The 13,270-nt window shown below is 42.3% G+C and overlaps 1 protein-coding gene across 4 annotated transcripts in view; it reads right to left on the reverse strand.

The window, feature by feature from the left end:
- Positions 1-13,270, reverse strand: part of ADAM17 (ADAM metallopeptidase domain 17) — a 59,745-nt gene that overhangs the window by 10,828 nt on the left and 35,647 nt on the right. For 3 of the 4 annotated variants that reach the window (XM_027621611.1, XM_035728816.1, XM_027621613.1), the window contains 7 exons: positions 11,927-12,016; positions 9,876-9,989; positions 8,197-8,341; positions 8,000-8,088; positions 6,288-6,440; positions 1,351-1,550; positions 399-502 (listed from right to left, as the gene is read on the reverse strand). In XM_027621611.1, the coding sequence (XP_027477412.1) occupies positions 399-502; positions 1,351-1,550; positions 6,288-6,440; positions 8,000-8,088; positions 8,197-8,341; positions 9,876-9,989; positions 11,927-12,016 (895 nt within the window). Of the gene's footprint in view, positions 1-398; positions 503-1,350; positions 1,551-6,287; positions 6,441-7,999; positions 8,089-8,196; positions 8,342-9,875; positions 9,995-11,926; positions 12,017-13,270 lie in introns of those variants that run through there. The other variant, XM_035728817.1, reaches the window with a different exon arrangement.

Raw genomic sequence — 13,270 nt, forward strand, 5'->3', positions numbered from 1 at the left:
TGGATACAAAGGCAGATGGTCTTTGAGATGGTCGAGAGAGAATTCATAAAAACCGGCATTGAGTTTAAAAGATCTGAAGTCGAGTATTATCCTGGCATGTTAAAAACACACATACATAAAATAACACTCTATCCTATTCCACGGAAATACACATACCCAGGCAAATATTAAACGCATTCCAGCACCGCCTGTTAAGAGGAAGGAGGTGCGGGAACGAGGTGGACGAAAGGCAAGTAAGAAAGCAGGACGGGTCTGGCGCCGACCAATGGCGAGCGCATCTCCAACTACGGAGTAGGATTCCGAAGGCTGTTTTCATCCAAACAAAATACAGTGTTGTTTCAAACCCACACATGTTCACCTGAGCCAAGTACCCCAACAGAACCAGCAGGAGGACTCACCTGTGCAGTAAGACACGCCTTTGCAAGTGGCGTTGATAGCCTCTTGGCACTTCTTCTGGGCAGTCTCGAACTGACAGTTCTTACAGCAAGGACTGTTCCTGTCACTGCAGAGGTAGTGCAGACAGGAATAGAGCCAGTCAAATGTCAGCCCCACAGCAAACACTACGGACATGTCAGAGGGCCCTGAAGACGGCAGGGAAGGCCTCCTGGCTGGGCTGCCCAGCGCTGCACGCTTAGCCCTCCCGGGCACCGGCCCGCCTGCACACACTCAACAGGCAGCAGCGGTGCAGACAGGAAGCGCAGAGAGGCGCGAGAGGACGCATCCTCAGAACATCCTGGTGTCCTTGGTTTTCATTAACTTAACACAGTAATTAAAAAAAAAAAAAAAAAAAGGAAGACACGGGCCTGCAAGGCCATTAACAGTGAGGAAGCTAGGCAGCCAGAGTCCTAGTTGCCTTCAGCATTTATAACGACAGTGTACACTGTACACTGTTCACATCTGCTGCTCACCGTAAACTCAAGTTCTCCCCTTCCACGCTAAGCCAGGCACCAGTCAGCAACATGGAAGCACAGGCACCTTCTAATTTGTAACCTGCTTCCTCTGCATTTAGCATAGGCCATTAAACAGGATTCTCCAACACTGTTTTATTGCATAGAAACACAATAATTTAGATCTCAGGACTGGCATTCTTATTGGGTTTAATATCTTGTTACTGTAAAAGGCGGCAGCCGTGAACATCCTCATTTAATCACCTCTCGTGTTTCCTTAGAAAAGACTCTCTGAGCTGTGGGATCCTGAATCAAAAAGTCTACAAGATGAAAGACTTTGTGACATAAAGTCACACCGCTTCCCAGAAAGCAGTTTCCTTGCTGTAAAAGGACAAGGAGAGACAAACATGGCCGCGCGAGCGCACCCCCCCCCCTTCCCCTGATTCTCAGGCCCCGAGCTCACCTGCACTGCACGCCCGCCCTCAGCATGCAGTCACTGCCACAGCATGTGTCATTGTGCAGGTACATGATGCCCGGGTCACACTCCTCTCCTTCGTCCACCCTGGAGTTCCCACACACTTTGTTGCTTCGCTCTTGAAAACACTCCTGGGCCTTACTTTCAATGGTCTTATAGATGGACTGCTTACTGCAGTTTGAAAACATCTTACAAGAAAAAAGGCCACAAAGGAACCAAATTGATAAGACATCATTCCCATGTAGTGTTTGTGTTTCTTCTCTAGAGACAAACTCTTACTGTAACAGCCAGAATCAGAGCCACCTTGAAGGTCTGTCAAATTCTATCACTGTTACCTCAAAAGGCCAGCTATAGGGAATCAAGTTGTCCCCCAGTGGGGTGCTCAAAAGCTGGTGTGAATTTGGTTAAAAGCCTAAAATTCTTCCCAGGCAAGCTGCACAAACACGGAGACCACGCATCCCAGGCAGTCCCATCGAGAGGACCCACGCTCTGGCCCCCTCACCCCAACTCTCCGATGGCACCCGGCACCGCTGCAGTGCCAACGAGAATAAGGCACACACCACCATCTTCCTGCAAATGATGAGTCCACCTCTGATTTACTTCCTTCTCTTTGCCCTGGCTATGTGTACGAATGACCCATGTTCCAAGTTTTTAAAGAGATGAGCATAGTAAGAGGTAGGATATTATATACAGTCTATTAAAAGATAAAAATCCAAATTGTTACCTAAACATTCACATGGGTCTCCATGATTTTAAGTTTGAGATTTCTACAGGTGACCCATGTCCCAAAGGAAGCCTCTACCCTCGCTTCTCCACTTGCAATACAGAACCAGGGAAATGGCCTCCTTATAAATTTGGGGATTTTTACCGGGAGCTCCGAAATGGAGTCCATTTCCCAAAACATCTGAAATTAGCAAGAAAGGGAGTAAAAGACCTGAGGGAAACTTGTGCAGTGATTTCTTGAGGCAGGGTCTTCGCAAGTGCTTGCTGCACAGTTGCTAAAATGGCTTCACTTTTGCCCCAGATGAGAGCCATGAAGCCCCTGGGGAACAAAGAACACAGGACCCTCCAAATGTAACTGTGATCGTTGAGTCAGATACTGAAAGGATTACTTTTACAATGATATCCAAGACCTTATCACCCTAAAGAGAAATATTAACCAGGCTTTTTTTTTTTTTTAAAGGATCTTCTCATTTATTCTACGGTAAAGATACTTAAGGTCTGGTTATCTCAGTCCAGGCCTCGGGCAGTTAGAATTTGCTGGGTTTACTCACAAGCACTGCAGATTCATGAACTCAATTTTATCAGTTCACTCGTGGGAGATGAAATGCTAAGAAATTAGAATTCACACTGAAGCAGTACGCAGCTCCTCACTATCTTATCAGAGCCACACCCCGAGTGGGGGGCCTTGGGCAGAGCTAAGAGGAATGTGGTGTTCACGCTCCCTCCCGGAAGACCTCCGGCCTTCTCTTTGCACCCTTCCCACACTCTCCTCTTGTGTCAACAAGCCCTCCTACGAGCTTACCCCCCCCCCCATGCCATCTGACTGCAGTGAGGCCCAAGGCACATCACTTCTCAGCAGCTTGTCTGTGAGAGGTACCAGGTCCTGCTTTTCAAGGTCAAGGAAACTGGAGTGCTTTTTATCTAGTTACAAACATTTTTATTAAGGAATTCATTTAAAATGTAGATTAGAAGACACCCAGTATCTTTTTACAGGAAGATCACTACTTGGGTAAACCAAACCAAGAGAAAATACACTAAATATGATGTGTTTAGAACAAAATAAATAAACGGATAAATTGTTCTTTTTTGATAAACTGGCACTTCCTTTTCTTGTCCCTCACATTTAAGTAAGCTCCACATCCAACATGGGGCTTGGACTCACAACCCGGAGATCAAGAGTCACGTGCTCTACTGACTGAACCACCCAGGTGCCCCAAGAGTTGTATTTTTTTCTTTTTTTAAAAAGTAAGCTCTACGCCCAATGTGGATGACTGGCACTTCCTGAATTTATTTTATTTTTTTTAAGGTTTTATTTATTTGAGAGAGTGAGAGTGAGTGAGCATGAGCAGGGGGAGGGGCAAAGGGAGAAGCAGAATCTCTGCTGAGCAGGGTGCCCGATGTGGGGCTCAATCCCAGGACTCTGGGGGATCATGACCTGAGCCAAAAGCAGATGCTTAACCGACTGAGTCACCCAGGTGCCCCCAACTCCTGAATTAAAAAAAAAAAAAAAAAAGAGGCTCTGGCCAGGCACTATTCTCCTTAGAAGTCATTACAAGGCCATGGAAGAGCTCACAGGGAAATTTCACTACAGAGAACTTGTAGAGCAAAAGTCTGTAAAGTAAGATAATCTCCCCCAAAGTACTCACACCATCCGCCTAACAAAGAAGCAAATGACTATAGAGTGCACTGTGTAATACTACAGCCAGGAGCCAAATGCGGCTATTACAATTTCTTTTTCCTCACCACATACTTCATACTTTCTATTATAGAAATGTTCACACAGCTGCAAAATGGACAGAATGGTATTGTGAACGCCCACTTGCCCCTCACCAGCTTCAACAATGATCACCTCATGGCTTCCTAACTCCTCTCTACCCTCACCACTTCCCCTCTGCTCCCACACTGGGTGGTTGTTGTTTTTCAATAGCTTTATTAAGGCATGGGGCGCCTGGGTGGCTCAGTCATTAAGAGTCTGCCTTCAGCTCAGGTCATGATCCCGGGGTCCTGGGATCAAGCCCATCAGGCTCCCTGCTCGGCGGGAGGCCTGCTTCTCCCTCTCCCACTCCCCCTGCTTGTGTTCCCTCTCTCACTGTGTCTCTCTCTGTCAAATAAATAAATAAAATCTTTAAAAAAATCGTTTTAAGGCATATTTTACATATCACAAAATTCACCCATTTCAAGTGTCCAAGTCAGTGATTTCCAATAACTTTACTAAGTGGTGCAGCCATCACCATAAATCAACTTGTGGACATGTTCTTGTCCCAATAAGGTCCCTCATGTCCTTTTTCAGTTAATTCCCATACCCAGCTCCAATCCCAGGCAATCACTACTGAATTTAAATAAAACAGAATTTAAGAAGAAGAATAAAATAAAATAAATAAAACAGCATTTAAAATTCAGTTACTTGGTCTCTCCGGTCACATGTGGAGTGCTCAACGGCCACATATGGCTAGGGGTTGCTGTTTAACACAGAATGTTTCCGTCATGCCAGAACCTTCTACCGAATAGCACTGAGCTAGAATGTACATGATTAGAAATGAAGAGACAGGGGCACTTGGGTGGCTCAGTCGGCTAAGCATCTGACTCTTGGTTTTGGCTCAGGTCGTGATCTCAGGGTCATGAGATCAAGTCTCGTGTTGGGCTCCTCGGGAAGTCTGCTTGAGATTCTCTCCCTCTGCCCCTCATCCCACTCGTACACACATTGTCTTTCTAAAAATAAATAAATAATTTTAAAAAAATGAAAGAGAGAGACAACTCTGAAAAACAGAGGAAAATTCAACAGGGTATATGACAAGTCGGAAGAATAGGCAAATGAGGAGGGCAAAGTGCCTCGAGCGCAAGCTGTCAAGCAGAGGAAATACAAAACTTAAGGTGCAAAGCAAGAGAGGAAGAGACTGTTTATACTTAACAGCCAAGGAAAAAGATGACAAAAAGAACACGAGAAAGAAACTTCCAGGGTGCCTGGGTGGCTCAGTTGGTTAAGCGACTGCCTTCGGCTCAGGTCATGATCCTGGAGTTCCGGGATCGAGTCCCGCATCGGGCACCCTGCTCAGTGGGGAGTCTGCTTCTCCCTCTGACCCTCCTCCCTCTCGTGCTATCTCTCAGTCTCTCTCTAATAAATAAATAAAATCTTAAAAAAAAAAAAAAAAGAAACTTCCAAAAGCAGGGTCAGGGCCAGGGAAACACAAAAGTAATCCCTTCCTCTAGCTCCCTGCCAGGCTTTAAAGTACCAAGCCTGGCTTGAAAAAAGAAATCAGGAGAAATACTTCACCATCTTTCCCGGTTAGTCAGCCCTCTCTAACTTGGCAACAACACCAGTATGTTCTTCTCATGATGCTTTGTGCTGCTTAACTTCAAGTGAAATGCACAAACCAGATGCCTGTGAGCACTTTCAAGTCAGAGTCTAAGAGCCAGCCGTAGCCACTCTTAAAAGTTTCTCCCACGGACTGGTGTACTCCCAGAAACCCCCGGCAGCAAACTGTTCATTTATTTACACAAACAAATTGCTACGTGCCAGGTACCCTGCTAGGCACTGGAGACAGAACTGTGAACAAGATAAGCAAGGGCCTTTCCCACCAGAGGTTTACAGTCTGGCAAATTACGTATTTTGTTGCAAAGCTTTATGAAAACATGCAAATTAAGTAGAGTTAAAAGGAACAACAACTTGTATAAGAAATGACATGAAATTTTTGGGGCGCCTGGATGGCTCAGTCGGTTAAGCGTCTGCGTTTGGCTCAGGTCATGATCCCGGGGTCCTGAGATCGAGTCCCGCATCAGGCGCTCCCTGCTGAGCAGGGAGCCTGCTTCTCCCTCTACCCCTGCTGCTCCCCCTGCCTGTGCTTTCTCGCTCTGTCAAATAAATAAATAAAATCTTAAAAAAAAAAAAAAGAGAAGAGAAAAAGAAATGACATGAAATTTTTAACTTGCACCAGACCTTGCCATCCAGAACTCCAACACAAGCCATTACTATCACTAATTTTTCATATAGTCCCAATCAACACAATTAACTCTGATAACAGTCCAAATGACAGCTTCAACCAGATTCGATGGTCCTCATTTCACTCTAAAACACGCAACCAAGTTTGAGGGTACTTCATAATTTGCAGTTCCATCCCTGGAATGGAAGGCTTTTCTGAGCTCTCACTATAATTAAACATAGCCTCTTTCCTTCCTAACCTAAAAATGTTCCAAAAGATACATACCTTATTGTTCTCATGATCTCCACTCACAGCGATGGGATACATAACATATTTTCCTCCCTGATCCTCATTTGGGGCACATTCCGCTAGGCCATCCGGATCATGTTCTGCTCCAAAATTGTGTCCCAGTTCATGAGTTGTTACCAGGTCAGCTTCCTTAAAGGATCATGCAAAGTAAACATTATGACTTAATATCCAACCATCAGCTGCTATGGCCAACTAGGCCCTGCTTTTCTTAAATGGGGTCTTGACTACTGCGACCAACAGCAGAACAGCAGGACTGTGGAGGTGGGCGTGTCAGGATTGAAGGGCCCAATACAGTGGGATAAAAAACCGACCCCAAGTATAACGTCATAGCCAAACTACCAGTGTATCAGAAACTAGTATTTCCTATCAAGATCCATTCTCCTCTTTTTCCTTCCTTAAAAAATCCTAATCCTGCTCAGGTTGCCAATGTCCTCTGTTAAAATAGCCACCTTCCCATATTTCTTTGATGGTAGGTCAGTCACATGACCGATTCCGTCCAGTGAGATATAAACAGAAGCCAGTGGGTGGGACTCCAGAGTTTTTTTTATAAGGGACAGATGAGGCTCTGTCTTCCTTTCTGCAGCACGAAGAGAACCATCTTGTGAGCAGAGGATAAGCATGAGGACAAAGGCCTGTGCTCAAAGGGGCTGAGTGAAAACTGGGAAGATCCTGGCTCTCTGAGAGCATCACTAAGCTGCTGCAGCACCCACAGGATGCTATCCATGACCCTGTTGTTGACTGAAGCAAATACAACACCTCTTATTTAAGTCACTGTGTTGGATTTTCAGTTGCATGGATTTGCTGGAATGTGCCTAACATATTCCTAATGGATATACCTGGGCAAAAACAAGATCCTAAAATCTTCTAGAGGAAAAAAACAGGTCACGTACAAAGGATAAAAAATCAGAATGACTTCAGATTCTAAGGGTAACACAAAATACTAGAAGACAATGGAGCGATGTCTGCAAATGCTGAGAAAATTTAATTATCAATCAAGTTTAAGAGAAGGTTAAAGACAATTTCAGATATGCAAAAATCTCAATTTGCCTCTCATGTACCCTTTTCTTAGGAAGCTCCTGGAAAATATGCTACACCAAAATGATGGTATAAATCAAGAAAGAGAAAGAACAGGGGCATCTCGGTGCTCAGTCAGTTAAGCATCGGCCTTCGGCTCAGGTCATGATCCAGGAGTCCCATTATCAAGACCCGCATCGGGCTCCCTGCTTGGCGGGGAGTCTGAGTCTCCCTCTGACCTTCCCCTCTCCCTCCCCTCTCAAGTGCTCTCTCCCTCTCACTTGCTCTCTCAAATAAATAAATGGAAGGAAGGAAGGAAAGAACATGAGGTCCAGGAAATGAGGGAGTCTGGGGAGGTCTTCAAATGACAGCTACATTGCAGGACTGGGAGCCAAGTAGCCTGCAGAGAAACCACAGGATGAAGGGCTCCAGGAGGGTGTCTTCAGGAAAAACAATGACCCTGATGGGTCTCAAAAGAAACCTCACAGGTAGATTTTATCGTTTTCTTTATATTTTTATTTTCACATTTCCCACCAAAACACATGTAATTTTTTAGGCAGAAACAAACAAAAGTATGTATTACTTTTTTAAAAGATACTTACATAAATATATACAACTGAGGTTCTACTACAATAAACTCAAAATCTATCCTTTTAAAAAATAAGAGAACATACCTTTGTAAGGATGGTTTTACCATAATTTTTTGTGCTGGTCAATCCACTATTCAAATAGATATTCTTCTTTCCAATTGGACTATAATAAGCTAGAGGACAAAGGAAACAGAGACAAATTGCTTATTTAATACAGGATTACAATACAATCTAATCAGTCTGCCATTCTCACATATCCACACAACAAATGGAAGACTTACCCTTTGGGCAAATGCCTCCATGACTGTTTGCTCTGGGAGAACCAACATAAGCTAACCCAAGAGTTCCCATATCAAAATCTTGATAGGTGAAAAGATGTGCTAGGCAGACTTTAGATGCTTCTTCGGCTATATCAAAGCTAAATTGCTTTAAGAAAAAAAGTATTCTTAATTAGATTAACAATTACATCAGACTAAAAGATGTTTCAGCAGACACTGGAGAACAATACCACATGGCTGACTGCAGCTCTGCATCAGCAACCACAAGACTGTGCAGCACTATGCTCCTTATGTACAATTTTCACCCACCTATATAGGTAAGAAGTGGAGTACCATCTAGTCGGGGAGGGGGATAGGATAGGGAAGAACCTGGGAGCTTCTTATAGCAGTTCAAAACCAAGAGGGCTGGTTGAAGCCATGCAGCCCGGCCCTGGTGACATGCCAATTCTGTAAGTCTCAGTGCTTGACCACGCCTTCCAGGGGATGTCAGCACCTAATACCAAACAGATCCCTCTAAAGTATTTCAAGGACTCTATTTGGTTTTGTATGTATTTTTTTTTTAAGTTTATTTTTAGTAACCTCTACTCCCAACATGGGGCTCGATATCACAACCCTAAGATCAAGAGTTGCATGCTCTTCCGACTGAGCCAACAAAAACACCTAGGGTTTTTGTTTTAACTTTGTGTTGGTTTTCCAACCTCCAGAACTGTGAAAAATAAATTTCTGCTGTTTAAGCCACCAGTCTGCAGTGCTTTTTACTGGCAATCCTAATCCTTGCCGAGCCTCTTGAGAAGTGAATGGTGCTGCCTCAAGCTCTGGTGGGGAAGTGGATCACAGCAGAGATGGCAAGTGGAGTACTAAACACATGCAGCACTCTATGAATCTCAACCTGGAAAAAGAGCTGGTAATATCCTTTAACTTCATTCAAGCTTTGAAAACTTAATTTTTGCCTCATGAGACTGATGAGCCACACTGTACATGGACCAACCCATGGAAACCACTAGATAAATGTTATAAGCTGTGAATTTTCAGGAACTTGTTAGAGCAGCCATAGGAAACCAATACACTTACTAACATATTAGAAGATCACTATCACTTCACAGAAGGTGATTTTACAGCAAAGCAATCACATACACAAACTCAAGACACTAAAATATGTGGCAAAAAAGATCAATCATACCCAGTCGAGGCAAGAATCATATGGTGTAGAATGTTTAGGCTATCTTCAGATTACCAGAATACAGTCACAAAGATTTTTAAATCCTGTAGAAAACTTCCACATCTTCAAGTCTTATTTCTACTAATACATTTTCATACAGTTTGACAATTACTAACCTAGCAGATCTACTGGTAAGTTTCAAAGAAACCTGAACAAAATGGTGTGCAAAAAATGTTTATATCGAGTATACATTTTCTAAAGTCCCAATACTTCAACTAGATTCTCAAAGATATTAAGATCAAGAAGTACCACTTTCTAGTATTTTTCATTTTCACAACTTTTTGGCCCATCTTGCTGTCTGCCCTGTTCCAGGGATGAGGTCAGTGCTGGATTAGCTGGGGTGGGCTGCTCCTGGTTTTCAATGACCTTTCTCAGTGCACCCTTTCACTGATGCAGACACGCCCCACGTACTAGAAACCAGAAAGGGCCCTAATAGCATCATGTCTGGGTCTCCACCACCTACCTCCAGCAACATCTTCACATCCCAAGCATCCTTTTCTTCATTTGGGTAACTTTTTGCCATGTTATAGTGCCTTTCACCAGGTTTCACCTCTTGTGGAGACTTGAGAATGCGGATCTATACTTAAAGAGACAATATACTTAGAACACTTCAGAAAAAAGTCACAAGACTGAAATAATACTGCACTGTTTTAGCTATGCAAAATAAGATCATCTACCATTCTAGAAAAAATGTTTTAAAACCAAAATTCCATACAATTCTTCAGCTCTAATATTCATTTAAAGACAAACTGAGAAGCTTATGGTATGGAAAACATGTGTGTCAATGACTTACTTATCAATTTATAAATGTATTCCTAAACTCTTATTTCCTCTACATTCAGTTTGACAAAATGAGAACCTGGATTCCCTGAGCCTAAAATATTTACTCCAACGATAGTCAATAATTCAGAAACACAGAACAATTAGATATCTGTCACTGCACCCCGTAGAAATAAAAGATTATAAAGAACAGGGGCTTTTCCTTGTACATACAGTAAAAATTCATGTTAATCCTGCTTTAATAAAAAGGGAACAAAGGCTTTCCTCCGAAGGAGATGAAACGTTATCGACCGGTGAGGGTGTTTAGGGAAAAGAACAAAGCCATGCTCAGCTCAGCCCTTTCTGGCCTCTCTTCTGGCTATGCCTGCCTGGAGGGGGTGTAATCTGCTCTGCTCTGCCACCACGTGGCAAACTCACAGGGGAGGGCTCTGCAGCTTTGGTGGCAGGTGGTCAAGATCAATTCTGGGATGAAACAGACAAAAGCCCACTGTGATTGTACATCTAAATCACACCCTCTAATCCATTATCATTATTATAAAGCTGGTATTTCAATCTCCTACACTGCACCTATTTTTCCAAGTGGTTCCAACTTCTTAAGGCAAAACGGAGTTTTATTTATTGGTCCCCTAAAACTTGAACATGATGCAGCTATTTTAGACAAGTGAGGCAGCTTTCTATGTACCACAATGGAACAATCACCAACATATTCGCAAAATGAAAAAGCAAGGTGCAAAAGAGTAGAGCATACCACCGTGTGTCAAATACACACATACACATACACATGCCATGCACAAAATCCCTCTGGGACAGGACTTATGAAACTTGTGACATGGGTGTCTCTGGGGAGAGGGACTGGTTTGACAATAGCAGAGGTTGAAGAGACTTACTTTTCACTGGCTTTTGTACCATGTGTATATATTACCTATTCAAATAATAACTTAAAAGAAAATGCAAAACAGTAAAAGAGAATGGAAAAGGGAAAAATAATTCTCTTAGTTTCATACAAGTACTATAAAAGTTTAACATTTATATAGTATGATGCATGATTTCAGAAGTTTTGTTTCTTAATCTCTAAATTCTATACTACAGAACCTATAAGAATATGGTTAATTTAGTACAAAAAGCCTGGAAGAAAACAAGAGATAATAATTTACATATTAAGTATCTGTCCAAAGCAATACCCAACTTCAGAAGTATTTTTAATTAGTCTTATCAATTTCGAACAATGTTTACTATGAGATATAATTAAGATGACATCAATACACCATTACTGGATGTGCTCTATCCACAGATTAGAAGAAACCAGAAAATTCTGGGGAAAAGAGATCTACTGGTTCTATATGCACAAATGCCTTGCAAATGTACACAGTATTTCTGAGTAAATTTTCTAAGGTTTCAACAATATGTGCCAACATTCTAACTAAAGACATAAAGCATAATCAAAAAAAGTAAAACAATGAAGGGGATAAAAACAACAGAAATTCAGAGGAAGACGAGATCACAGCAGCCTAAAAAGGCTTTCTGCCTACAGTAAGCCTAAGAACAAAAGACTTCACAATCTGTAAATAATTCAAAAACACTACACAATTTATCAGATAAAAATCACTGGGATCTGAAAATTTATAAGATTAGAGTAGAAGATCAGTTTTTGGGTTCTGACTACAAGTGACAAATATCTGCATCCCATCACTCAGCAGAGTAATAAAAGCCACACCCACATCCGTTGGTAAATACCTGCTCTATCTGTATTCCGTAACCTTTAAAACCCGCATTGTCCCATGAAGTGTTCCGATAGATGTCGTCCACTCGGTCAATAAGCTCTATCTGTGTTTATAAAAGAGTGAGAGAAAGACATGTATGTTTACCACTCTGCAACATAATATAAATTTTGCAGGGATTAAAAGGGTCAGTTTAGAGAAAATACCACTGTACAAGTTTCCACCAATCACAAAACTGGCATTAAGATATTATTCTTTATCATTGATGACACTAACAAAACAATTATTCCTAGCCTCAAACTTAGAGTATTATTATTAGAATCAAGAAGTGGTACGGTTTATCTCAAATTTTAGGTGATCAGAGCCGGTCCTCGTTAGTATAGTGGTGAGTACCCCCGCCTGTCAAATTTTAGGTGATCAATTGCATATGAACCAAAATATCAAGTAACGGGCTTCTAAAAAACTGCCATTTCAATCAACTATAAAAATGAAAGTTAAAAGTCAACCAGTGTACCTAAAATTTGCCATTCTAAGAAGCAGTCCATCTCCACTCCATCTCTCAGCAAGAAGCTCAGAACCCTTCCTCAGAAAGAGGTGAGGGGCAGTGACAGATGCTGCTCAACCTACCCCTGGCCCTCACGGGACAAAGTCCAGCACCAAGGACTGGGCAGAGAGAAAGAGAGGAGTGAGCTTCCACCAGTCCCCCTTTCTTCCGTCCTCTGCTTTTGGATGGCAGGTAAGGAGGACAGAGAATACTGGGTGGGGGGCAGGAGGAACGAGGGTGGCTCCAACTACATGAGAACATAATACTCATTACCCATCTTTTCCTCAGACTATTCTATTCTTCATAAAATGGCTAGATGAGGCTTGTTGTAGCAACCGTGAAGCACAGAAATCTAAAAACTGTTCTTTGCTTATAGTAAGTGTAAAACTAAGAAATGCAACTGTTAAGACTAGACCTCTCACTATATTCATATTTGTGGTGTAATGAACAAAAAAGTAAATTAAGACCCCTTAATACAAAACCCATATTAAGAAAGGAACTTTTTCAAGAAAGAATCTCTCTTAGGAACAAGAATTGCAGTGACTTCACACACTACTCCTACTACCCTCATAATAAATTCTTTCACTTGACACTGGAAGGGGAGGGAAAGAAGGGTGAGGGAGGGTATGAATAAAACAGAGAGAACAGAAAAAGCAAGGCAATGCGAAAGGCGTCTTTTGGGGCCTACGTTCTTGGTTCATGAATAGTTGCATTCTCTTTTATTCCCTCAACAACATTGTGTCAGTGCCAAGTTATCATGACAAATGAGATCATACTAACAAAAAATGTCAATGAAATGGGATTCCCTTGGCTTTT

The sequence above is a fragment of the Zalophus californianus genome, chromosome 8 (assembly GCF_009762305.2).
Source record: "Zalophus californianus isolate mZalCal1 chromosome 8, mZalCal1.pri.v2, whole genome shotgun sequence".
Classification (NCBI taxonomy): Eukaryota; Metazoa; Chordata; class Mammalia; order Carnivora; family Otariidae; genus Zalophus; species Zalophus californianus.